The sequence below is a fragment of the Vombatus ursinus genome, unplaced genomic scaffold, assembly GCF_900497805.2.
Source record: "Vombatus ursinus unplaced genomic scaffold, bare-nosed wombat genome assembly UNPS02014797.1, whole genome shotgun sequence".
Lineage (NCBI taxonomy): Eukaryota > Metazoa > Chordata > Mammalia > Diprotodontia > Vombatidae > Vombatus > Vombatus ursinus.
This window is the reverse complement of record NW_020954575.1, coordinates 2,219,076-2,246,632: the sequence shown is the minus strand read 5'-3', so window position 1 is coordinate 2,246,632 and position 27,557 is coordinate 2,219,076. Positions and strand designations below refer to the sequence as shown.

The 27,557-nt window shown below is 36.7% G+C and overlaps 1 protein-coding gene across 9 annotated transcripts in view; it reads right to left on the bottom strand.

Annotated features, from left to right (window-relative positions):
- Window positions 1-27,557, bottom strand: part of BCAS3 (BCAS3, microtubule associated cell migration factor) — a 781,854-nt gene that overhangs the window by 746,107 nt on the left and 8,190 nt on the right. For all 9 annotated transcript variants that reach the window (XM_027870394.1, XM_027870395.1, XM_027870393.1 and 6 more), the window contains exons 4-5: window positions 14,537-14,612; window positions 9,268-9,374 (exon numbers count right to left, since the gene is read on the bottom strand). In XM_027870394.1, coding sequence (XP_027726195.1) covers window positions 9,268-9,374; window positions 14,537-14,612 — 183 coding nt within the window. The remainder of the gene's footprint in view (window positions 1-9,267; window positions 9,375-14,536; window positions 14,613-27,557) is intronic.

Below are 27,557 nucleotides of genomic sequence, written 5' to 3'. Positions count from 1 at the left end.
CCTCAATTTAGCATAAAGCAAATGCAAAATTAAGGCTTTAAAACTATCCTCCACCGCCTTGTATGTCATCTTGTGTCTAAAATATTTTCTCAATTTTAAACTAAAAAAACTGCTCTAAGTAGAAGAAAATCTCAAATAAGATAAAAGGAGACAGAATAGTACAACTGAATGCATGGTATTTCTGTAATTAGAGGACATAGGTGTGAAAACCAGCAATGATACTTTTTTTTCAAATGACTATGGAAAAATTCCTTCCTTTCTCTGAGTCTGAGTTTCCTCATCCGTAAAATGAGGGGGTTGAACTAACTGATCTTTAAGGATACTTTCAGCTCTAAACCTAAGATCATCAGACCCCCATTTCCCAAAATACAACCTCATTCTTAACTAGGCAGGATAAAAAGTGGCGTAATTACTAGGGATCTACACAAGGCAAATCAATGAGGCTGCTCCCCCACTAACTAAAGCCTGTATACAGCTTTAAAAATACACTAGTACTCTTTATAATAGATGTTGCATGCAAAATAAGGTACCATTTCCCAGCTTCCTCCAGTGCCTAAGGAGCAAACTTACCCAGAAGTCTTTGTACCAGTTTTCTCTGGATATTAATCCAATCGAATGACTTATTTCACCTGATTCATAAATGGATTCCTAGGTATACTACAAAGACTAGAACTAAATGCTAATTTTATGTAGAATATTTAGAAAATACCTTAGGTAGAATAGTTTTCATTTAAAGAAAAATTAATATTTCCCTTAAATATAACCTTGTCTTATAAAACAAACTCAAAAAGCTTTTTATGTATATTTCTAGAGCCAAAAGGCTCTGTGTAATTGCTTAACTCAATGAGTTAGTGACACCTAGCGTCAATTCTCTATACTACATTCAACAAAGCATCAAGACAATAACTTTTCACACATTAATCTTTATTCAATAAATTGGGAAAGCAAAAAATATTTTATTTTAATCAATATTAATGATAAATATAATTAAATTTGTTATTACAGTAATAATTTTTACTTGAATTCCCAGAATTAAACTCCTTTGTATTGGGTCCTTTAATCTTAAGGAACAGCTTAAAAATGTGAAACTTTTCTATTATGCAATAAATAACTATTATATGCAATATCAAATACTCAGGCATCAAATATTTTACTTGATTTTTCCATAGTGCCTTTTGAATATCACAACAATGCCAAAAACTCCACTGAGTCTAATTCTTAAATACCCTTGGAAAGCCCACAGAAACTTTCCATTAGTACATATGCCTTGGACAGGCAATAAGAATACACAATAAACAGAGCAGTATAAAATAACAGGCATGATTGTATTTGGGAATCAGGAAAATGCTTTTAATGACCCCAAACTTTTCCCTGAAATAAAAACTCAACTTTCTTAAAACCAAGATTTCTCCAATGATGGTATATGGCTAACAAGTAAAGTATATGACTGTCTCTGGAGGATTACACTGATAGTTCACTCAACTGGTAATGGTTATTAAAGCTGCCCCTTAAACTCAACAGGGTTAAAAACAAACTCTCTTTCCCAACAGTAATGATTACTCAGTACCTACTAATGAATCCAATACTCTCAGGAAACAAGGCTCAAAAAAGTGCAACAAATTTTTTTAAGTCAATCCTCTTTCTTTCCATACATCTAATTAGCCACCAAGGCTCCATGATTCTTCCTATCTGACAACCCATTTGTCCCCTTCCTACCTTCTGTTCCTACAGACTTTATTCACCTCAAAGCTCAACTTAACAAATAATTATAATGTATCTACTAGGTACAAGACATTCTGCTAGATGCTGGGGATACAGACAAAAATTAAAATTAAAAAAAAATTTAAAAACAGCCCTAGCCCTCAAAGGGTTTATTTTCTTGTGGGGAAAGATACAGAATTCACATATACAAGCACATACAAGTTAATGTTAGAAGGGAGAGAATACTAACAATTGGGTGATCAGGAAAAGGTCCACAGAGAAAACATCTCTTGAGGGAAGAAAATAAGGATTCTAAGAGGCAGAGGTAAAGAGGAAGAGCATTCTATGAATAGAGAATAGCCTGTGAGAAAGCCCAGAGATGAAAGATGGAATGTTGAAATTAGAAAACAGCTAACAGCTCAGTTTGGCTAGAAAACTGAGTGTGAGAAGGGGAGAATATGAAATAAGTCTACTACAAAAATTGATTTATAGTCTTAATGCTATTTCATAATATCATTCGATATTGCAAATGCCATTTGATAAAAATAGATTATCAAAAGGGATACTTAACATATCTTAAGAAAATAATAACCACATTCATTTGTGAATATATATATATATGGGGAGAGGGAGAGATAGAGAGAATATCAAGGAAAATAATGAGAAGAGGTCAGGGTAAAGGGGGAAATAACACTGACAGACCTCAACCTATAACAAGGAGCAGAAGAGTACTGCAGCATGGGGTTGGTAACGTCTACAATTCAGCTTCTGCTGCTGCCTCTGATGGAATTTTTAGGATGGAAGAATGGACCCGGCTGACGACCTGGGAATGATCCTCTGAGAAAAGAATAATTGCTATGAATTGTACAACTCATTCAGAGTGATTTCATTCTATGCTTGACCAGAAAAACAGCTTCACAACCCAGAATTTTGTAGGTGCCAAGATCATGCCAGAGCTGTATGATCATGTGAACAGGTACAACAAGCCTGAATTGATTTGGAATGATGGAGATGGGAAGCATCAGACATTTACTGGAACTCCACTGAGTTCCTAGCATGGATGTACAATGACAGACAGTCTAGTTATGACACTGTGGTTAATAATTGGTGGGGCAAGAATTGCTCTTGTTTCTACAGGGACTACTTTAACTGTCAAGACAAGGAAGACATGCCAGGGACTCCGAAAGATCACAAGTGGGACATGTGCGCCACCCCTGATAAAGTTTCCCGGGTGTATTGGTGAAATGTGGACAGAGGTAATGAAGAAGCCTCAAAGGGTCACAGCATCTACTGTCCCATATCTCTCCTTATTTTCTAGATTTTTTCTGGAGTCATGCAAATAAAGTGACTAAAATGTCCACAACATTAGGCCCAGGGATTTCATTACCTGGCTTATATCCCAAAGAAACAATAAGAAAAAGAAAGTCCGTGGGGACAAAATATTTATTGCATCACTTTTTGTAACATCAAAGAACTAGAAACAAAATAAATAGCCATCAATTAGGAAATGGCTAAAAATTGAAGTATTTAAAAATGTTACTTGATACATAGGATGGCTCTCTGGGTCAGAGAGGAGTAGAGATCCTGGGGGAAAAAAAGGCCCCAGTAAAAAATTTTTTAAAAAGAAATTAAAGGGGGCAGCTAGGTGGCGCAGTGGATAGAACTCCAGCCTTAGAGTCAGGAGGACCTGAGTTCAAATGTGGCCTCAGACACTTGGCACTTACTAGCTGTGGGACCCTGGGCAAGACACTTAACTCCAATTGCCTCGCCAAAAAAAAAAAAAAAAAAAGAAAAGAAAAGAAAATTTAAAAAAAAAAGAAACAAGACACAAAATAAATACAGAAATTTAAACAAATTTGAACAACTTAAAAAGGTTAAATGATGATCAATCATCAATGTAACCATGGCCAGTAACACTTCTCTGGGCCTCAGAAAATTCTCTATGACATTTTAGATACATAGTGATCTGAGTTGGTAGAAAAAGTTCACAAAACCTCTGAAATCACAAGTCCTCTATGAATTTAAGGATCAGATGACCCATCAATGACTGCTTTTAGGGTGCTATTCTTTTCCCTGTATATATCCACATCACAATCAGCCCTGAAAAGCAAGCTAATCAAATTGTAAACCAAGCAAAAAATGACAACATTTGAATACTTACAGTAGTAAACGTTAAAGATAGCACACAAAGACGGATGAACAGCAAACTCTTAAACCTTATTTTAATCAAGAACTTTAACATCTTCCTAAATATGCCTATCCCCAGGCTGCTTCCAAAGACAGACTCCTGTATTTCATCTTTTTTTTACCTGTAGACAAGGTGCTAATGAAAAGTATAAATGGCCACACAAAGAAATCAATCGTTAAAAAAAAAGTGGTAAAATGCCTGAACAATCTTGAAACCAGGTAATTAATTCTGGAACTATCCTAGAATCTAAGTTAGAAGGAGGCTCAGATATTACTGGTTCATGGATTATGGATTGTGGTTCAGCCCAAACCATACTTATGCAGGAATCTTCTGCAACAGTAGGCAGCTGCAGGTCACTGGGGAAAGGCCATTTCCATTATTAGCAGAGTGACTTGAAACAAGTGATTTAATGTCATGGATCCTCAATTTCCTCCCTGTAAAATGGGGATAAGAATAGCCACATATAAACTTCATCAGGGTTCTGAGACTGTTAACTGAGATGTACTTTGTAAATTGTAAATATGAAGATCATTATAACATCCCTAACAAAGAAGACATCTATTCTCCACATGGGGTTCTTTTATTTTTATCTTTTTGTCCCCACTACCACCACAGTGGCTGGTATATAGTAAGCACTTAACAAATGCTTGTTGATTGATTGATCCAATGATAGGGAATTCACTATCTCCCCAAAAAGCCTACTTTTGGACATTAGTTTTTAGGAGGTTTTTCCTCATAATGAGCCAAAATCTGCATTTGTACAATTTTAACTCATGGCTCCTAATTCTGCCTCCAGACCCAAAAGAACAAGTTCACTGCAAGAAGGAGAAAAATTAACCATAAAAACCACAAGAAACATACAACAAGGTTTTCAGTTCCTCTTAGAATAGTCCATCTATACAGATTTCCCAAATTAACAACCTTCCCTGAATATTCCTATTGTACATTCAAGAAAGCTCTCAAATGCTATCAATATCTAAGCCTCCTTTGGGAAGATGAATACAGTCACAAACAAAATATATAAAGAAATAAGATTTTTTTTGTTGTTGTTGCAAACTGATCTCCAAATTCAAGAGGCAATATGGGGATCTTGTTGTTACCTGGATATATGTATAAAAAAATTTTTAAACAAAATCTCCAGAGAGGGAGAGCCCATAAATAACTTGTCAAGCAGGAAAAATTGCTGTTAGAATACAGAAAAATCTAGAAGGATCAGGCTTGTCCTAAATTTAAAATGCCAATATCATAATAATCTACAGGAATCACATCTCATGCTACATATCAAAGGAACAGCCTATGGAGAGAATTTCCGTGAGGCTGATATCTTACTTTGCTTACCCTCACTACATCTGTTTCTGCCATGCAGAACAAAAAGCAAAAACCCACAGAACAGATTTGCTTCTGTTCTCATCCTACACAATTCCTGGATTTCCTTTCTAAAACCCCCAGTACCTGCTGGACCTACCTAGTTCAATGTTTACAAAGTACTAAGTGATCAAAAACATTCATATGCATATATCTATATAGAGATATTATATGTAATGTATCTTTTTCGACTTGTAGAAGCTTCATGTTGAAAGCAGATTCAAGAAGGGTTCCAGATAATTTCAGGAATAATAGAACCATAAGTGAAAAATTAAGAGATATTGAGGAATGGGGAGAGGACTTCACAATTTTTAAGGCTGATCACAGTAAATCATGTTCTTTCCTTACTGAAACATTCTTTAATCAGGGACATAACATGCTGGACAAACTGCATTTAACCAAGTGGGGCCCCCCAGTAAGTCTTATTTAGTCTCATTAAGCCTTATTTCCCACACACTTCCTTTTTAAAGTCACACTTCTAATTTCATTAGCATGGGGAGCTCCTGGTGAAGTACCTTCCTCTTCCAAAGCAAACGCAGACCTTTCCTGCAATTTCTAGTTTTAGAAAGTCTCCTGTGGCATTGAGAACTTAAGTTTCTTGCCCAGGGTCCCACAACCAGGACGTGTCATAGGATTTTGGCAAAGGAGCCAAGGTCTTCCTTTGTATCCCTAGCACTTAGCACAGTATCTTACACAAAGTAAGCACTTATTAAATACTTGTTGACTTCCTAATTCCAAAGTGACCTTTTTATCTACTATACAGCAGTGTTTCTCACCTGTAGACTACCTCATTAAATCTCACAACAGTACTGTCAATAACATAAGGCTATGACAGAAATTGAAAGTAAAGAAAATTCATGAAAAAGTTCCTTCCTCAGGTCCCTCAAAACTAAATCTAGGAATCTAGAAAAAGACATATCCCTGAAGATAATGTGAGTCTACCCAAAATGAATTTTAATGAATTACAAACAGCAATTATAATTACAACCAGAAACGAGAAGGAGGACAGGTGGAATGTGCTCAATCCAGCCAACACCCCAATCAAATGGGTCACATGGCCTTCTGGGAAAACAAAAGCTCCCATGTGACCTCTGAGACCCAATCCCACAAGGCACCAAAGAGCAGTGTGTGTACTCAAAGAACAACAAACAGATCCAGTGTTCAAGAAACCTGTTACTGGGTCAGATCAGAATCACAACCCATGGCTTCCTCATGGTAGAAGAGTCAACCTTTCTCATTTGTCAATTTACACAACTTCACTGGTTAATGACGAATAATGAGGATTCCACCACGGATTTATAGACCTCTCCACACTTTTTTAAGTCATCACCAGTACCACAGGATCAACAAACCCTTCTAGGAAGTAAAGCAGCTAAGGCAGGCATTATCTCCATTTTACTTACACATGAGGAAAATGAATAAAGAGGAAAATGAATCATAAAGATAAGATCATTACATTCAAGAATGCAAATAAGTGTCAGGGTCAAGACAAGAACCCAGGTCTCCTAACCTCCAAATCAGTATTCTTTCCCCTATGTGTCCTGAACACCACCTAAAGCAAGTGTGGGGAACCTTCAGTCTCGATGCCACATGTGGCCCTGTTGGTCCTCTCATGCAGCCCCTTAACTGACAGAGTTTAGATTCAGTCAAAGGGCCGCAGGTGAGGACCAAAGGGGCTACATATGGCTTTGAGGTCACAGGTTCCCCACCCCTGAGTCCTAAAGCATGAATCTTGGGCTATAATGAATGTTTTTGTCTCTCTTTGTACCCCATAACCTTTACCACAGTACCTGGCACATAATAAACATTTGTCTGTTGACTGACCAAACATCCAAACTGCAGCAACATGACGAGAAAGGTATATGCAAAAACATAAAAATTGTCTAAGTCAGTAATATAAAAATAAAGATTCTTTCATCTATATATAATGAGACCATTTTGGAAATCTAAAGAAACTCCAGCCTTACCTATATTGTCTAGAATATGCCTGTTTGAAATGAAAACAAGAGTTAATCAAAGGCTACTTGTCACATTTATTTATCTTCCCCTCATACCTAACAGAGCTAGGACCCTAAACCCAAGAGTCTACCTAGCACATCACCAGCCCTGCAGAGCTGTCTCTGAGGGAAGCAATCCCTGTGAACAAAGGGTCCACCATCCTCACTATCAGCAATATCAACTAATTAACACTGGTGGGCTAATGAGCCCTAGAATGACAGCACTGCCCAGATCACCATCCCAGTATCTCTGAAGCTGTCATCCAGGAAAGCAACACCTATGGAGAAGCAACATAGCAACTACTTCTACAGGTGCTAAACCTCCCTCCTCCTCAGAAACCACAGCTACTGAAGATCCTAGAAAAGAAAGGTCTGGCCACCAAAGTTTTTAATACTGTCAAATAATTTAATATCAGAAAGCTGATATGATTTTGTCAGTGAAAACAACATTAAAGAAAATACAATACCATTTGCTTGGCCCCAGCTCCTTAAGAGTTATGGGTTCTTTCCATCTAACATACAGCTGAAACTTCTTATATTAAGTCTTCTCCTATAAGAATGTGAGCTCCCTGAGAAGGTACTGTCTGTTTTTCTATTTGTATCCAGTCCTTAGCATAATGTTTTATATACAGTAAAGCATTAATAAATGTTTTCTCATCCATAAATTCAAGTTAAATTAAAACTCTGAATAAGAAGTTTTTTAAAAGCATAAAGGAAAATCTAGGCTGCTCATGAGCCAGTCCTATGCTCTGAAACAAAAATTACAGAAGGAAAACAGAAGGAAATCACATCGATATGTAATATATTCTTGAGGTAAAATTTTGTGCTGAAAAATTTCCTAATTAACTTACATCAGCTTCTAAGGCGATAGAGTACAAAAGGCCTGCCAAAGTCCCAGCCTAAAATAATCTAAATGGCAATTATATCTACATATACTCCCCACACAGACCCTGACTTGCAAAAGGCGTCCAAAACAGAGACAGTTCCTCTGAGCTTTATGACTATTTGACAATTAATAAAAAGTCTAGGTGCTCTTTATGAAATTTTGGCTTAGGGAACCAGATTTAAATTTACACTGCTCTAAGCATTATAATGAACTTAAGATGAGACCAGTTCTTGCCATGTCTCCTATCTTCACTGGCAGTACAGAGTATCCCTCTCCTCAACTTGTTTCCTGCCCACCCACACAGCAAATCTTTATACTATCCAGGGGTGGAGAACCTGCAGCCTCAAGGCCACTTCTCACATGGACTCAGTCAAAAGGCTGCACCCGAGGATCTAGAGGCTGAGTCCAAGTTTAACAGAACAAATCCTTTTATTAAGGGGATGTGTTTTGTGAAGTTTGGATTCAGTCAAAGTGCCACAGTTGAGGACATAGAGAGCCACATGTGGCCTCAAGGCCACAGGTTCCCTACCCCTAACAGCTATACTCATAAATGACTAACCTTCCCTAAAGCCCATTGGGCCCAGTTATAACTCAATAAAACAAAAGAAAAGCCAAAAAGGTGATAACACATAAAATACCCTGCCGATCTTAAAGTCCTACTTTTCAGCATAAACCATATCATGGGTGCTCTATAACTATGAAATAATAAAGCTGACAGAGGTTACCTCAAAACTGATATTCAGGAAAATGACTTTTTCAAACTTATGGGAATCAATGTTTTTGCATTACCTACTAGATAAAATATGCAGTAAATGAAGCAACTATATTGCCTTCATTAACATGTATATGTATATATACACATAGAAAAATATCATGTCACTTATCCCTGATACGACTCATCTTAAACAAATCTATGATGGTACAATGCTAACATAACATCTTTGTTATAAGTTCTAAATTAAACAAACTCCACCAGCTTCCTTTATATCCAACCCAATCAGTGTACCTAGTACACTAATATGCACACTCCAAAGAGTATGAATCTTCAAAACAGCAGGGACAGGTTTAGATATGCTACAGAAATCAACTAGCTGGAAAGTTTTAGGACGAAACAAATTTCATATACTCACAGGTATACTCCAGATCTGCATTCCGTCACTGTACCCAATCATTACAAGCAAAGGCGGTTCATTTCCAGTGCCATGTATTTCATGAAATTCCATATTCCTTGTTGTATCTATATTGGAATTAAAATATTAAGGAGGAAAATTAAAGGAAAGAAAACCCAATTAAGAACATAACTGGAAGATAAAAATTCTGAAAACAAACAGTACCAGGAAGCTAAAATTTTAAATCTGATTATCTTCTAGAGCAGAGATAGTATAATGAGAAATATAAAATTTTCATACATTGATAGCTGTCAATTTAAATGAGACCTGAAAAAGCAAACACAGCACAAAAACAGGGAGCAAAACCAAGTGCAGGTAACAGTAACCAAATATATATATATGTGTGTGTATATATATATATATATGTATATATATATGTATGTGTATATATATATAACTCTCTGATCAAAATAAGTATGTTTAAAAATCTTTTAAAAGTTCAAAATTTTTTTAGTTTCTAATTTCCACAATCTGTGGATTTTATGGAATTTTTTTTAGCAAATAGTGGCAATAAAAGGAATTAAAATATGTGTATATAAAAATCAGTGCATGTATATGAATCTTGATATCCTTCTGGAAAACTGGACATATAGACAAGAAGAATATATGAGCTTATGGGAATCAATGTTTTTGCATCACCTACTAGACAAAATATGCAGTAAATAATATAAGAAACAGGTAACATGCTCCCTGTCTAAGAGGAGATATCAATCTCCTAGGGAAGACAAAGTACACACAAATTCCATTTCATTCATAAAACCTTCCAAGATTCCCTCACTAAAAGTGATCTTTCCTTCCTCCAAAGTTCGGCAACACTTCTGTACCTTTCTTATTGCACTTATCATTCTACATTGCATTACTCTCATTAAGCAAATATGACTTATTACCCCTATTACATCATAAGTTCCTTGAGAGCAAAAACTATATCTCATTCATTCTCCCATAGTATCTATAACATAGTAGGAACATGATAAACATTAGTTAAATGTTAAGTGAAATGAAAAAGTAATAATGTAAGATTAAATCAATGACAAAAAAACAAATGCTACTAGAGTTCAAAGAACAGAGAAAGATCATTGTGGATATGGTGGTCATGAAAGAGTTGGGATCTGAATTAAGTCTGAAAGGACCATCAGGCTTAGGGATGAACTAGGCCAAGTCATAAACAGAGGAAGGAGGAAAGGATCTTTCATCATCACTACATTTTTCAAAACACTAATTTTAATACTTTTAAAATATTATTTCCAACTGAAAAACTAGAAAATTAAAACTCTTGCTTTTAAAACAAACACATGTGGCATATTGTAGTGAAAATATGTTTCTGTATGATCCTGTGATGCTCTGTAAACAAAGTAATTTTCTAGTGTCTCTTTTGAATGCTTTCTCATTATTTGGGACCTAACATAACTTTAGCTTGTGATACAATTTTAATCTTCAGTGGAAATTTACTAGCTTTCCTACTAAAAAAAAAAAAACAAAAAACCATGCCTTGGCCTCCTCTGACAGTGTACTCTGATATGCTATCACCCCAGGCATAAAGCCAGCACTGCCAAGGTGGCTACGAAGCTGGGACAGTGGCTGGATCTTCAGCACCCTGCATCTGGAGATAAGGCCTAGAGTGGCTCACATATTTAGGGGAAACACCCCATCGTCACCTCAAGGACAAAGAGAAAGGCCTCCCTCCTTGCTTGAAGGTGAGGAGGAATGCTCCACTCTCACACAAAAGGCCAAAGGGAAGAACAGCCCAGAAAAATCCTATATGAATCACATTGAAACTTCCAGGCAGCAGAGCAATCCCTGATAGTCCTTGGACTGCTTAATTGTCTCCCACTCAGCGGAGACCCAGGGATTTCCCTTCCTCTTCCTCAGTGATAACGTAAACCCCTTAACAGAGCTCCTTGGGGCTCTGCCCTTCTTCCTCTCCTTTATCTACATTTAGGTTTCACTGTTGTTACACTGACTGCTTCTGGAACCACTGCTGTCTACCCACCAACTACCGCTGCCAGTGAGTGTCAATGAGCCACCAATAAAGACTCCTGCAGTGACTCATGGAGTCACCCCTTCATACCTGAATCCAAATGAACCAGCCAGATGAACAACAGGTCAAGAAGGTGCCATTGGTACCTTCCTTTAGTCCATGAGCCACTGACTACATAAGTACTATGACTAACTGCCATGACAACTGCATCTCCACTATCAGAGATGGAGAGGCAGCTTTGCTACTACCTCCAATCCAACCTGGGGTGGGCAAGAGTCAAGTCACTGAAGCATAGGCTCTAGTGGTAGGGACCCCTACTCCCCCTAACCTTAACTCATGAACCACTGTTCCAAATAAAGATCATTCAGCCAGGGAGCTGCACTACCATCCTAAAAAGCATAGTGCTGTGATTCCAGACTTTAAAGCAAGTGCTCGTTTGAGAGAACTAGAGGTTCATCCTACTAGATCCATAAATTGCTGACCAAGACTGGGATTAGGACACTTGCAGCCACACCAATACCCTGATGAACATGGAGCTGTAATTCAGAATTTATTTGAAAGCAAGGGTTAAAGATCTGAACCTCATGCTTCAGCAATAGTGAATTCCTTTTCCTCTCAAACCTACAAGCACAGACCAAGACTATGACTAGGGGCTCCAGGTGTTACTATCAGAGTCAGGATCGGAACCATATGATTCACCAAAAGGGAAACTCTCTCTGCTGTGGTCAGGGCAAGGCCTGTGCCCCCAAGCAGTGTAAGTGAATACATCAGTAGTATTGCCACTACCAAAATATGTTCTTATGAAATAAACTCAGTTTGCAGCTTACTTGGAAGACCCTCCCTCAAGCTCTACCAGTAGTTCTCATCCCATACTTAGAAAATTAGTATCCTACAGAACTAGAATTGTATTTCAAAAAGGAATCTATACAAACAATGATAAAATTCAATAGGTTGGGGCAGTGGGCAAATAGGAACTCTAAAGCAATGTCACTGGGATTATAGATTGGTGCAAAAAGTTAGAACAATATGTGATAAGAGAAATCAGCCAAAACTTTTTTACTTTAAATGTTCAGATATTATCCAAAAAAATCACAAAAATGAAAAGAGATCTATATGTACAGAAATATGAACAGCTGTTCTACATGTGGCAGCAAATATCTGGAAAAAACCCTATGTGCAACAACTGGAGAACGGATGAATAAATGATGGCATATTAATGAAATGGAATATTGTGGTGCCATAGATATGAAGATAGAAAGACCTAAATGAAACTACACAGGGCAAAATCAACAGAAGCAGAAGTGTATACACTCTAACAAATATACTGAAAGGAAAGGTACAGGCAGCAAAACTTGAGACAAATTTGGAATGGGACATATGAAAAAAGTCTTTTTTTTTTTTTTTACTTTTTATTCATTTGATTTGACCTTCCTAATTACTAAGGACTTTACATAAGAATTTACTCCCTGTTTTGTATATTTATTGGATTACCTGCTTTTACTGATGGTTATTATAATGGTTTAGAGTGGTTTATTATAATAAAACTTAAATGAATCTTGGGGAAAAAACTACAAATTTACCTAGCTAATACAGTGGAAATTTGGCAGAGAAAGTCAGAGAATCTTAAAAACCCACTGTACAAAGGGCTTTCCTACTTCATATTTCAGTCATTTACACTGAAATCCATAGGATCAAAAAACAATCATAAACAGAGAGGGATAAAAGACCATAAACAAGAAGATAAATGAAGAGGGGCAAATTATGAGGAAAATCCAGAAGGGAAGAGCTGAACTTATTAATAATAATTAAGAGGCTAAAGATATTGGCAATGGAACATAATGAAAAAAATGCAGTATCAATCTGACATTTACATAATACTTTAATGTTTAAAAAGTATTTTCCCCACCACTCTAAGGCATTGAGGGCAGGTGTTGTTACCCCCATTTTAAGAAGTGGAAATTGCAGTTCTGGTACATTAATGTGTTTTGCCTAAAGTAAAACAAATATTATGTGTCAGAGCTAAGATTCAAATCCAGGTCTCTCTAAGTCTAGTCCTTTATTTTCATTTTGCCAGCCTGCCTTTCATGAAGGGAAGATATAAACATTTTCAAAAGAAATTATCAATTACACAAGGAAAATCTGAAAAAAAACCTCAGAAGATAGAAGATATACACTATTCAAGAATCTTCCTATTTCAAATGCATAGAGGAATCTTTATTCTATTCAGAGATGGAGGGAATCTTTCCTATGCCTACTTAATGAGAGGATAAGAAATACAATTATTATGGGCTACAGGGCCAATAGTCTGTGATGAAACCCTAGACTGAGATACATCTGGGCTCAAACCCCAGTTCTATTTTATTATCTACAAAATAGGGCTAACAATAAATACTTCGCTAATCACTCATGGGATTGTTTTAAGGATGCCTCTGCTTATCAAATGGTAAAAAACTAAATAAATAAGAGCTGTTGTCACTGAGACAATCAACTACAGCTTTCAGTAACTCAAATGAAGCAAGTACTCAATTACTATCATAAGCATGGGACATATTTATACCAAGCTTTAAATCTGGCAAAGTGCTTTACCTATGTTATCTCATCTAATCTTCACAAGAGCCCTGAGAGTATTTTTATTCCCACTTTACAGATGAGAATGCTGAGGCCCAGAAATATTAAGTGATGTCCCTATGGTCAAATAACTAGAGTCTGAAGCAATAACCAAAATGAGGCAAGTCTCTGTTGAGTTCAAGCCCAGTACTCATTCCACTGCCCTATGCAGCCTTCGTGGGCAATGAGTGCTGCCAAACTTCACATGAAGAGCTTCATATAGAATGGAGGTCCTCATCTTTTATGTGATTTGGAATAAAGACATAAAACTTTTGCTGTTGTTTCAGTGTATCAAATTTTAAAATCTAAGGAAAAAAAGTAAAATTTTCATCATTGAAGACTATTTTGGAATCATTCACCAAAATTTGACTTCAACATACTTTTTATGGAAGCAGCTAGGTGATGCAGTGGATAGAGCTCCAGCTTTGGAGTCGGGAGGACCTGAGTTCAAAACTGGCCTCAGACACTTGACACTTACTAGCTGTGTGACCCTGGGCAAGTCACTTAACCCCTACTGCCTCACCCAAAAAAAAAATTTGAGTTACTGAAAACATACTTTTTATGAAAGAATATTTATTGGAGTTCATGAAATCAACTCAACCTTGAACAAATATTTCAATAGCATTCTTAAGAATAAAACCATACCATTTAAATCTGCATTTTCAAATCTGACCCATACTATTTTCTCCTTTTCTTCTGTCAGAGGTGTACCACTGTAAGCCTAGATGAGAAATAAAAATATTTGTATTAAAATTACATTCTACAACTTTTAATAACCAAAAGTCCCAATAAGAAATTTTTAAATACTACATTCCTCGCAACGGTCATCTTACATTTAAACTGCATGGAGCTTCCTGTAAAATAAGTACTAAAATAAAACTAGCTGTTTCCCACTCCAACTTCATCACCCCCAAGTTTAGGTAGCAAGCCCTATAAAAATAGCCATTTGAAAAAACAATACAGGAATTTGGAGCAGTTTTCTCTCTAAAGAAAATTATCTAGAGGTCTGATCTAATTTTGTGTGGCCTTGATCAAGAAAAGTTTTTGTACTACATAAAAGAAATTTCCATTATCTAGGAATAATGGGTAAAAATCACCACCGAAATGTATTATGCATATAAAGTAATTTTTTTTAATTATATAACTTTTTTAATCAGCAAAAATCCTTCTCACTCTCCCATCCCAACCAACTCAAACTGAGAACAAAGGAAAAACAAAATCTGTCATAAATATGTATAACAAGCAAAATAAATTTCCATATCAGTTGTGTAGAAAAAAATGTCTCATTCTGCACCCTTGAGTCCTTCACTTCTCTATTATGAGGTGGGTCAGCACATTTCATGATTAGTCCTCTGGAATTGTGGTAGTTATTGCCCTGATAAAGAGTTCCTAACTATTTCAAAGTTGTCTTTATCATATGTGTTGTCATTGTACAAATTGTTCTAATTCTGTTCACACTGCCTCAGTTCATAAAAGCCTTCCCAGGTTTCTCTGAAATCATCTCCATCGTTTCTTATAACAACAGTATTACATTGTCCTTATATACCGTAACTTGTTCAACCATTCTCCAATTTATGGGCAACTCTTTCAGATTCCCATTCTTTGCCACATTAAAAAGAGCTATAAATATTTTTGTACATCCTTAGATTGTTTTGCTTAGGACTAATCCCTCCCTTAATCTACCCTCTCTCTAAGTCCCCATCACCTCTTTTTCCCCCTTCTATTTTTCTGTTGAGTGAAATATATTTCTGTACCCAACTCTGTGTGTGTGCGTGTGTGCTCACATATATAGTTTTCCCTCCTTTGAGCAATTCAGATAAGAATGAGATTGAAGTGTAATCTACTTTTCCTTCCCTCTCCTCATTAGCATAGATATCTACTCGCAAACCCTAATAATGTAAGATAATTTTCCCCTACCTTTTTTTCTCTTCTCCTTCTCCCTCTTCCCCAGTGTATTCCTCTTCTCTTTACATTCTTCTCTTAAAATTATCAAGATCTAACAAAACCAACCACTCTCAAGCCTTGTCTCCCTGACTCCCTCTATGTACTCTAATGATGACAAGGTATCATCTCCTCATATTTGGAAGTAAGCATTTTATTCTCCATTCCTTTATTCATTCATTCATTTTTACCTTTTTATATTTCTGTTGATTCCTTTATTTCAGCTTCCAAGTTTCTACACAGTTCTGGTCCTGGTCCTTTCATCAGAAATATCTGAAAGTCCTCTATTTCATTAACAATCCATTTTTCTCCCTGTAGCATTATATCCAATTACACTGGACAAGTTACCCTTGGTTATAAGCCAAGAATACCACGTTCAAGCTTTCTGCTCCTTGATAATGGCGGCTGCTAAATCATGTGTGAACCTGACAATGAGGCCTAGGTACTTAAATTCTTTCGTTGTGGTTACTTGCAGTATCTTTTCATTTGACCTAGAAGCTCTGCCTTTTTTTTTTTTTTGGCTATGATGTTTGACTATAAGTTTTCATTTTAGGATTTCTTCCAATAGTTGACCAATGAATTCTTTTTCTACTTTGCCTTAAGAGATCTAAGAGATCTGGGGAGTGTTCTTTTAAAAATTTCTTGAAATATGATGTCTAGGCTCATTTTTGGGTCAACTGAAAGCCTACCATCATGACTTTAACATAGTCCAAAGACTCTTGTTCTGGGAGCCAAGATGGCGGAGTAAGAAGTAAGTCACTCTTACCCTCCTTTATTAACCTCTGAAAGCCAAGAAAATATCACCCCAGGAAAAACCCTGGAACAGCTGAACCAGAAGAAAGATGGGGTGCAGCAGTCCAGGAGCCCAGATAGCTTGAGAGATTAAAGGGAAAGGCTCCTCTTGCCCTGGGGGAAGGGGAGCAGTACAGAATGGATGGCATCCCAGCAAGCTAGTGGGAAGCCCCACCTCCGCATACCAGGAGGAGATCCTGAAACCTAGGTGGAGGAGCAGGCAAACACCAACACCAGGACTCCCAAGTGCCTCAGTGAGGGCAGGGTAACCAGTGGAAACCAGTTCAGAAAATCACTAGGTGCCTCCACATTCTACAACGACCAGGTCTCCCAGTGCCTCAGCAAAACTCTGAGAAGCAGCGCTCCAAGGGGTCCCAGGCAGATAAATATCCTACAACACTCATCTAAAAGAAGCTGAAGAAAGCAAAAGGAAGGAAAGGCCTGGTTAAGCAGGCAACCTCCAGGGACCAAACTACCCAATCCTACCCCTAGAGTTCCAGTGCTGCTTACTCCAGCCCAATAGCAGGTAGGCTGCCAGAACCCTACAGCCTCCAACTGCCAGCATCAGAGGCCCCAGCATATAAAGCCAGTGACCAGTCCCTGGGCTCCCAACACAAGAAGTTCAGTGCCCCCTGCTCCCCAGCAGGAGAGCTCAATCTCTTTAAAGGCCAGGAAATAAGCAAACACCTTGAGCAAAACGAAATATACAATAGATTTTTACTATGGGAACAGTGAATATCAAGGTAGAAATTCTGAGGAGGACAACATTGTCAACAAACCCACATCTGAACCTCAAAAGGGAATATGAACTGATCTGAAACCCAAAAAGCCTTCTTGGAAGAGCTCAAGAAGGATTTAAAAAGTCAAATGAGAGATGTAAAGAAAAATTGGGAAAAGAAATGAGTGGTATGCAAGAAAGAGTCAATATCCTGGAAAAAAAGGACAAAAATTAACTGAAGAAAACAAGTCCCTAAAAAGTACAACTGGACAAATGGGGAAGGAGGTACAAAATTTAATAGAAGAAAACAATTTGTTAAAAATTAGAATTGGGCAAATGGAAGCTAATGACTCAATGAGACAGCAACAACAGAAACAAAAGAATGAAAAAATAGATGAAAATGTAAAATACCTCATTGGTAAAACAACTGATCAGGAAAATCGATCCAGGAAAGCCAATTTAAAAATTATTGGTCTACCTGAAAATCACGATGAAAAAAAGAGCTTTAGGTTTGGAAGTCCCCTTTTTCATTGAATATCCATCTCCTCCCCTGAAAGATCATGCTCATTTTCGCTGAGTAGTTGATCCTTGGTTGTAATCCAAGCTCCTTTGCCCTACAGAATATCATGTTCCATGACCTACGGTCTTTTAATGTAGAAGCTGCAAGGTCCTGTGTAATCCTGACTGTGGTTCCGTGATATTTAAATTGTTTCTTTCTGGCTGCTTGCAGGATTATCTCTTTGACCTGGTAATTTTGGAATTTGGCTACTATATTCCTTGGAGTTTTCAATTTGGGATCTCTTTCAGGAGGTGATAGGTGGATTCTTTCTATGGCTATTTTACCCTCAAGGAAGTTTTCCTTGATGACTTCCTGAAAGATATTGTCCAGGCTCATTTTTTCATCATGATTTTCAGGTAGACCAATAATTTTTAAATTGTCTCTCCTGGATCAATTTTCCTGGTCAGTTGTTTTACCACTGAAGTATTTTGCATTTTCATCTATTTTTTCATTTTTTGGTTCCTGTTTGACTGATTCTTGCTCTCTCATAGAGTTATTAGCTTCCATTTGCCCAATTCTAATTTTTAAGGAGTTGCTTTCTTATATTAGATTTTGTACCTCCTTCCTCATTTGTCCTGTATTTTTTAGGGACTTGTTTTCTTCAGTGTACTTTTTTTTCCAGTTGACCAATTATATTTTTTAAGGACTTGTTTTCTACGGTTAATTTTTGTCCTTCTTTTTCCAGGCTATTGACTCTCTCTTGCATACCTCTCATTTTTTCTTCTACCTCTCTCATTTGACTTTTATAATCCTTCTTGAGCTCTTCTAAGAAGGCTTTTGTGGTGGCAAAGAACTGGAAATTGAGAGGATGCCCATCAATTGGGGAATGGCTGAACAAGTTGTGGAATATGAATGTAATGGAATACTATTGTGTTATAAGAAATGATGAACAGGCTGACTTCAGAAAAACCTGGAAAGACTTGTATGGTCTGATGCTGAGTGAAGTGAGCAGAACCAAGAGAACACTATATACAATAACAGCCACATTGTACGATGACTAATATTGATAAACTTAACCTTTCCCAGCAACATAAGGATCTAAGACATCTCCAAAGGTCTCATGATGGAAAATGCTATCCACATCCAAAGAAAGAATTATGGAGTTTGAATGCAGATTGAAGTATACTGTTTGCTATTTTTTTCTTCTGTTGAGTTTTGTTTCTTCTTTCTGGTGGTTCCTCCTATTGGTTCTAATTCTTACTTACAACATTACTAATGTGAAAATATGTTTAATAGGAATGTATATGTATAGTCTATATCAGATTGTGTGCTGTCTTGGGGAAAGTGATGGGGAGGAAGGGGAAGAAAAATTTTAAACTCAAAAGCATATGGAAGTGATTGTTGATAAATCAAAATAATTAATTAAAAAGAAAGAACCTTACTCTCATCAGATTTGGCTCAAGAAGGGAATAACATAATCAGTTAGGTATAGAAATATAACTTGCCCTAGTAAGGAGGGAGAGAAAGGAGATAGAAAAGCATAAACAGGGGGGAAACAGGATGGAGAGAAAGACACAGATAGTAATCATAATTGTGAATGTCAATGGGATGAACTCTCCCATAAAACAGAAGTAGATAGCAGAATGGATTAAAAACCATAATCCTACAATATATTGTTTACAGGAAACACATTTGAAACAGAGCAACACACACAGGGTAAAGGTAAAAGGCTGGAACAGAATATATTATGCTTCAGCTGAAGTAAAAAAAAGCAGGGGTAGCAATCCTGATCACAGACAAAGCAAAAGCAAAAATAGATCTTATCAAAAGAGATAAGGAAGGAAACTACATTCTGCTAAAAGGCACCATAGACAATGAAGTAATATCATTACTAAATATATATGCACCAAATGGTATAGCATCCAAATTGTTAGAGAAGTTCAGGGAGGTACAGGAAGAACTAGATAGCAAAACTATACTAGTGGGGGACCTCAACCTCCCCCTCTCTGAACTAGATAAATCTAACCACAAAATAAACAAGAAAGAAGTTAAGGAGGTGAATAGAATATTAGAAAATTGAAGGGGGATAGAAAGGAATATACTTTTTTCTGGGTGTTACATGGTACATACACAAAAACTGACCATATACTAGGGCATAAAAACCTCACAAACCAATGCAGAAAGGTAGAAATATTAAATGCATCCTTTTCAGATCATGATGCCATAAAAATTGTATGTAATAAAGGACTATGGAAAGATAGATTAAAAATAATTGGAAACTAAATAATCTAATCCTAAAAAATGATTGGGTCAAACAACAAATCATAGAAACAATAACTTCATTCAAGAGAATGACAATAATGAGACAACATACCAAAACTTATGGGATGCAGTGAAAGCAGTTCTTAGGGGAAGTTTTATATCTCAAAGACTCTGAAACTTTTTCTCTCTATTCTGTTCTCCAGGTTAATAGATTTTTTGGGTTTTTTTGTTTTTGGTTTTTGTGAGGAGATAGCTTACTTTCTTTTTTCTTAGAATTTTGACTTCATTTTAATATTTCTTGTTGTCTCATTTGCTTTTGTTTGGTCTATTCTAATGTTTTGGGAGTTTGTTACTTGGGCAAGGTTTTATACCTCTGTTGTTAAAAAAGACATTAATTCCCTCTCTGATTCTTTCTTCCATGGCTCTCATTTCTTTTCCAATTTTTTCCCCAAATGCTCTCATTTCATTCATAACTTTTAAAAGCTTTTTTTTAAAACTCATTTCATCTCTTCCAGGAATAGTTGTGTTTCTCTTTGAGACTTTGTTTGCAGATGTTTTGGAGTCATTTTCTTCTAAATTTGTGTCTTGAACTTCTCTGACACCATAATAGTTTTTCATGATGGAAATCTGTTTTTGCTAGCTCATCCTTTCTGCTTCTTTACTTCAACCTTGATACTAGGGCTGGCTTTGTTCCACTTTTGGAAGGAAGGTCTGGGCTAGTCCTGCTTTCTTGGAGTATTAAGTGTTGTGTTTTTCCAGCATCTTAAGGACCTACAAATTTTCAGTGCTCCTAAAAAACCCTGATCCAAAGCAAAGTTAGATTGCTGCCCCACTTGTCAGAACTCTACAAGTTCCTGACCTAGGTTTAGGTCTGAACAACAGCATGCTAATGGACACTGCTCCATTAGTCAGCTAGAAAGCTCTGTTGGTTCAGGGCCATAAAATTATAGGCTCCCCTTTGGAGTAGGATTCCTACCCTGGTTAATCCTCTGCAGGTTGGGCTAAAAGCTGGACCTAAGACCCAACTCTCCTCCTGGTGTATAAACCTCACCACTACTGCTTGCTTCTCAACTTCCTCTTTTCTTGGTACACCACCAAGGGTCTTCCTACCCAAGAGTGCAAGTTCTCTTCCCAGTCTGTCTTGGATCACTGACTCAGAACTGTACAGTGGGTGTGAAACCTTCCAATTAGCACCTTTGTGTTACCTTGGTATGGGTCTAAAAATGCCCCAACGTGTTCTGAGACTTCTTCGTGCCCTACTACATAGCCTCTCCATCGGCAATAGAGTGCTTCATGAGCAGTGTGCTGCTGGCCTCATCCCATCTCTTCGTTTGACTCCCTATAACAACCTGATCTAGACAAATGACTATGACATTTCTCGATTTCTCCATCAGGATTTGCACTAGTACATTTTATAGATCTGTTTGGAAGAGGGTTTTTTTGGGAGGAGCTCTGGAACAAAAGCTACCTATAGTGAATTATGACAGGTCATGGAAATGTATCTGCTCACATCAAAACCTATCCCTTAATCCTTAGGGTTTACCAAAGTAAGGATTTAGGTATCAAAGAGGAACTTGTAGGATCCATAAATCTGATAGTTCAAAGAGCACAAAAGCTTAAACATAAAGACTAGTGAAAATATCAGCATTTCCAAATAACTGACTGCATAGTACTGTGTAGGATTATGAATTAAATATTTTCTTTAAACTTCTAAGAAATTACTGTTCCAATGACAACTGGAAAAAAAAATCACTCTCACTGTTTTCCAAGGCACACCTCCACAACCTAAATCTTTATCTCCTGAACACAAGATATAATTCTAATAATTTTTCTTACTGAGTACTTCTTTATGCTCTTTAATTATAGGTATACTCCAACACAGAACTTGTAACTCCCAAAATTATTCCCTCAGGAATAAAATTCAAAAGCGTATGGAAGTGATTGTTGATAAATCAAAATAAATTAATAAAAAAAAGAAGAGTTACTTTTGAGACATGATTTCTCCACTTCTGCTTTGTGTGAGTCTCAACAAGGGTGAAACTTCAGTCTTTTGTCGGATTTAATAATGATGATGTGACTATGCTTAAGTCAGTTTTGAGTCTTGAGTAACTAACTTTTCAATTAAATGTAATCAAAATGATCCATTTTGCTTTTTGTAATGTTCTCTATCTCCTCTTTGGTCATAAATTCTTCTGTTCTCCATAAATCTGATAGGTAAACTATTCCTTGCTCTCTCAGTTTGCTTACAGTATCAGCCTTTATATCTAAATCATGAACGCATTTTGACTTTATTTTTGTATATGGTGTGAGATGTTGGTCTATGACTAGTTTCTGCCATACTCTTTTTCAGTTACCCAGCAGTTTTTGTCAAAGGGTGAGTTCTTATTCCAGAAGCTGAGGTCTTTGGGTTTATCAATTAATAGATTACTACAGTCATTGACTACTGTGTCTTGCATACTTAACCTATTCCACTGATCCACCACTCTATTTCTTAGCCAGTACCAAGTAGTTTTAGTTTTGATGGTTGCTGCTTTATAATAAAATTTAAGATCTGGAATGTCTAGGCCACCTTTCCCTGCATTTCTTTCCATTAGTTCCCTTAAAATTCTAGACCTTTTGTCATTCCAAATGAATCTCATTATTATTTTTTCTAACTCTATAAAATAATTTTTTGGTAGTTTGACTGGTATGGTACTGAATAAGTAAATTAGCTTAGGTAGAATTGTCATTTTTATTATATTAGCTGAACCTACTCATGAGCAACTGATGTTTTTCCAATTATTTAGACCTGACTTTATTTGTGCGAAAAGTGTTTATAATTGTGTTCATATAGTTCCTGGGTTTGTTTCAATGGGTAGACTCCTAAATATTTTATAATGTCCATAGTAACTTTAAATAGAATTTCTCTTTCTATCTCGTGGGGTTGGGCTTTGTTAGTAATATATAGAAATGCTGATGATTTATGTGGGTTTATTTTACAGCCTGCAACTTTGCTAAAGTTGTTTTTTATTTCAAGTAGTTTTTTACTTGATTCTCTAGGATTCTCTGAGTATATCATCATATCATCTGCAAAGAATTATAGCTTTGTTTCTTCTTTGCCTATTCTAATACCTTCAATTTCTTTTTCTTCTCTTATTGCTAAAGCTGACATTTCCAGTATGATATTGAACAACAGTGGTGATAATGTACATCCTTGTTTCACCCAGGATCTTGTTGGAAATGCTTCTAGTTTGTCCCCATTACATATGATGCTTGCTGAAGGTTTTAAGTAGATGTTATTTATTATTTTAAGGAAGACTTCATTTACTCCTATGTTCTCTGGTGTTTTTAATAGGAATAGGTGCAAAAATATTTTTAACAGCTCTTTCTGTGATGGCAAAGAACTGGAAACTCAGAGAATTCTCATCAAAGAAAATGGCTAAAAAAGTTGTGGTATGGGGCAGTGAGGTGGCACAATGGAGAGAACAATGGCCCTGGAGTCAGGAGGACCTGAGTTCAAATCCAGTCTCAGACACATAACACTCACTAGCTGTGTGACTCTGGGCAAATCACTGAACCCCAATCAACTCACCCCCCAAAAAAGTGACTTTACTGGGGCAGCTAGGTGGCACAATGGACAGAGCTCTGGCCTTGGAGTCAGGAGGACCTGAGTTCAAATCTGGTGCCAGACATTTGACACTTACTAGCTGTGTGACCCTGGGCAAGTCACTTAATCCTAACTACCTCTCCAAAAAGCAAAAAAAAATAATAAAAATAAAAGTTGTGGCATATGGTTGTGATGGAATACTATTGTGCTATAAGAAATGATGAGCAGGATGGTTTCAGAAAAACCTGGGAAGACTTATATGGACTGATGCAAAGTGAAGTGAGCAGAACCATCAGAACATTGTACACAGTCACAGCAATATTCTAAGGATGAAAGACTTAACTACTGTGATCAAGACAATAACCCAAGACAATTCCAAAGGACCCATGATGAAAAATGCTCTCCACCACCAAAGAGAAAACTGATGAATTGAGTGCAAACTCAAGTATAATTTTTTCACTTTATTTTTAAATCTTGCCTTGTTTCTTCTTTTTTGTAACATTGCTAATGCAGAAATATGTTTTGCATGATTTCATATGTATAACTGATATAATATTGCTTACCTTCTCAATGAGTAAGAGAGGGAGGGAGGGAGGGAGAGAATTTGGATTTCAAATTTTTTTTTAAAATGTTAAAAACAAATAAATTTTTGAAAATGCTTTTAAAAAGTAATAAAATGCTATAATACAATACCTCCTTTCTTCTGCTTCGAGGAATCCATAGTTACCTTAAAAGCTCAGCTCATCAGTTCAAATGCTACCTCCTATCTGAGACATTTTTCAATGCCCCCAATTGTTAGTGTTCTCCCCCTGAAACTCCAATAAATTATTTTGCATTCACTCTGTACAAACTGTGTCTACTTATCTGTGTCCCTGTGGTTTTCTCCCAATAGAACATACACTCTTTGAGGGCAGAAAGTGTTTCTTTTGTTTAACTTTGTAACCACAGCACACAACACAGTAACTAGCACATAGTAGGAACTTAATGTTTATTGAACTAAAATGAATTTAGTTTCTTTCACCTTTACATTTCCAACTCAAGTAAGAGTACATCATTTGTTACAACCTAAGTACACCCACCATGGACTTTCCCATTGCCATTTTGATTACCTCAAATACTGGTTCTTCTCAGATCATGCTAGCTCATGATTTGTGGCGACATTCACATGACCTTGAAAAGACTTGTATTTAAAAGACAGGCTTTCTTTGTGGAAAAAAACAGATAGGAATAACAAAAGCATTGCACAATTGCCGAAAGTTCCCAAAAATACAATCCAGTGTCCTCTCTTCTATTTTACATTCACTTCCAGGGCCTATCCGAGATAGATGAATTGACAGCATTAACATTTAAAGAGCTGGCCATCAAACTACATACCAAAATCTAGATAATATATATTTTTCATCCACTTCTTTTATTCCTGGACATATTGCAAAGCCTATCACTTCTGAAGACTCTTGTTGAGGATACCTAGCACAACAACTCTAAATTCTACCAACTAATTCAAGTTTGTCCTCTTTTCCACCTCTCTTATTAGTTAGATTACCAATGCAATTGCTCTGCTCTAACCAAATGAATCTCCTTGCTATCCCAAATACATAATTTGGTATTTTCTGCTTCTAGTGTCAAACTAATTTTCTCTTGTTATATACCTTTGCCCCAATGCTTCCCATTTCTCTTCAAAAATCAAACTTATCTTTCCATCAGAATCTACCTTGCCTCTCTCAGCATCCCCTTTCCCGTTATTATCACCATCACTCAGGCTCAAAACCTTGTAGTCAATTTTATCTCTTCTGTCTCCCTCACCCCTACCGCAGACAATAAATTCCCACTCATTCTACCTCTATAATCTCTCTCCTGTCATATGACCCCCACTTTCCATTCCTACTATAAACACTGTAGTTAAAGCCCATATCACATCTTGCCTGGACTATTTACATAACCTCCTAATACTTCTTCCTGTCTCCAGTCTCTTTCAGTTCCTGCCCTCAATTTACATAGAGTCTAATAAGGGAGAGGAGGGAGACATTAAGACAAAGTAAAGAATAACTTTTATTCTACTTGTCATTTCATCAGTGTAGAGAAATTTCCACTGATACAGTTTTGGCAATCTATAATTACAGGGCACTTACTGGAGATTGATTACGGCATTATTTAATTACATACTTTTTTTTATGTCCAAACAATGAATTCATCAGTGCAGGGTCTTCTCATTTCAGAAACGCCCTCCACTAATTCAAATCAACAACTCATATGTAACTTGTCTTGGAGGGAGGTTAAGTAATTTGCCCTTAGTCACAAAGCTAGTATGCAATTTCTTCTATGATATTTTGCAATTATTCACTTACAGTCTGCTAATATTCTCCAGTTATTTTATGTATTTAATCTCCTTAATTAGACTGTTAGCTTTTTCTGTTCTAATACAGAACTACTTTTTGCATAGTATTTTGTTACCTACAAACAGTATATACTTAATTGAGGTTGCTGACAACAAAAAAGGAATGAGATACATTTCCTGATACATAAGTTCTGTTTCCACTTCATTCTTACTCTTATTATCTTCCACTGGTACTTTCCCTTATATGATGATTGTGGTTTATTTAAAGCAATCATAAATAGTTTTAACACTATTTAAAAGTCCCTCAAAGTTGGTGTGGCACCAATGGCCTTTTTCAACAAACAGATTTCATGATGGTATGGGAACAGGAGGAAAAAAGTCACTGTCATGAAGCCCCCTCCCTAAATTCAGTAGTTCCATTACAGAGATAATTCTAGAATATATATTGGTATATATATTCTAGGATCAGGTGAATTCCAGCCAGGCCTGGAATTTGTATATATATTCTAGGATCAGGTGAATTCCAGCCAGGCCTGGAATTCAAATCTGTTCTCAGACACTAACTAGCTGTGTGACCCTGGGCAAGTCACTTAGCCAGCGTTTGCCTCAGTATTTCCATCTGTGAAAGTGAGGTTAATAATAATTCCTACCTCTCAGGGTTATGGTGAGGATCAAAGAAGATAATAATTATAAAGTGCTCAGCATAGTGTCTGGTACATAGTAAGAACTATATAAATGTTAGCTAGTACCAACAGCATGACCGCTTTTATTCTCTCTGTTCTGCCTAAGAAGGAAAGTCCCAGGAGTACTGGCTCTCCAGGGGACTGTCAGGTAAAACTGATAACAGGAAATGTAAAAACAAAGTGGAATCAGAATTTATGTATCCAGGAAATCCTAATCATTTTACTACTGATAAGACCTGATATTTTGCAAAGACTATTCAAAAGCATTCCAACCTCTATTACTTCTACTGGGAAAAAACAATGATATATAAAAGCCTACCTAGCTAGAAGAAAAAAAAAGTTGAGGTAATTAGGTTTTTGTATAACTTTAAAACACTATTCATCAAGAAAATAGATGCAAAGATCAGCTAGGTGGCACAATGGACAGAGCTCTGGCCTTGGAGCCAGAAGGACCTGAGTTCAAATCTGGCTTCAGACACTTGACACTTACTAGCCATGTGACCCTGGGCAAGTCACTTAACCCCAACTGCCTCACCAAAAAGCAAAAAAAAAAAAAAAAATAGATGCAGCTTTGTGTTTAAGTCTGATTTCCAGTTCAACAAATTCACATCACATTCTACAAACACAGAACATAGAGGTATGGAAGGAAAAAACTATGGGAGTGGAACTGGGGAAAAAGATCCAATGCCAGGGACTCATGTTCCCCCAGCCCAACTAACCCCTAAAGCAGAGTTGTCCCATGAGGCACTGAGCCTTTATATTACTCCACTGGGCTCTTCCACACCAACAAAAGACTAAGAACAAAACCCTCCTCTCAAGATAGATCAAACTCTGCATAGTCACAACTACA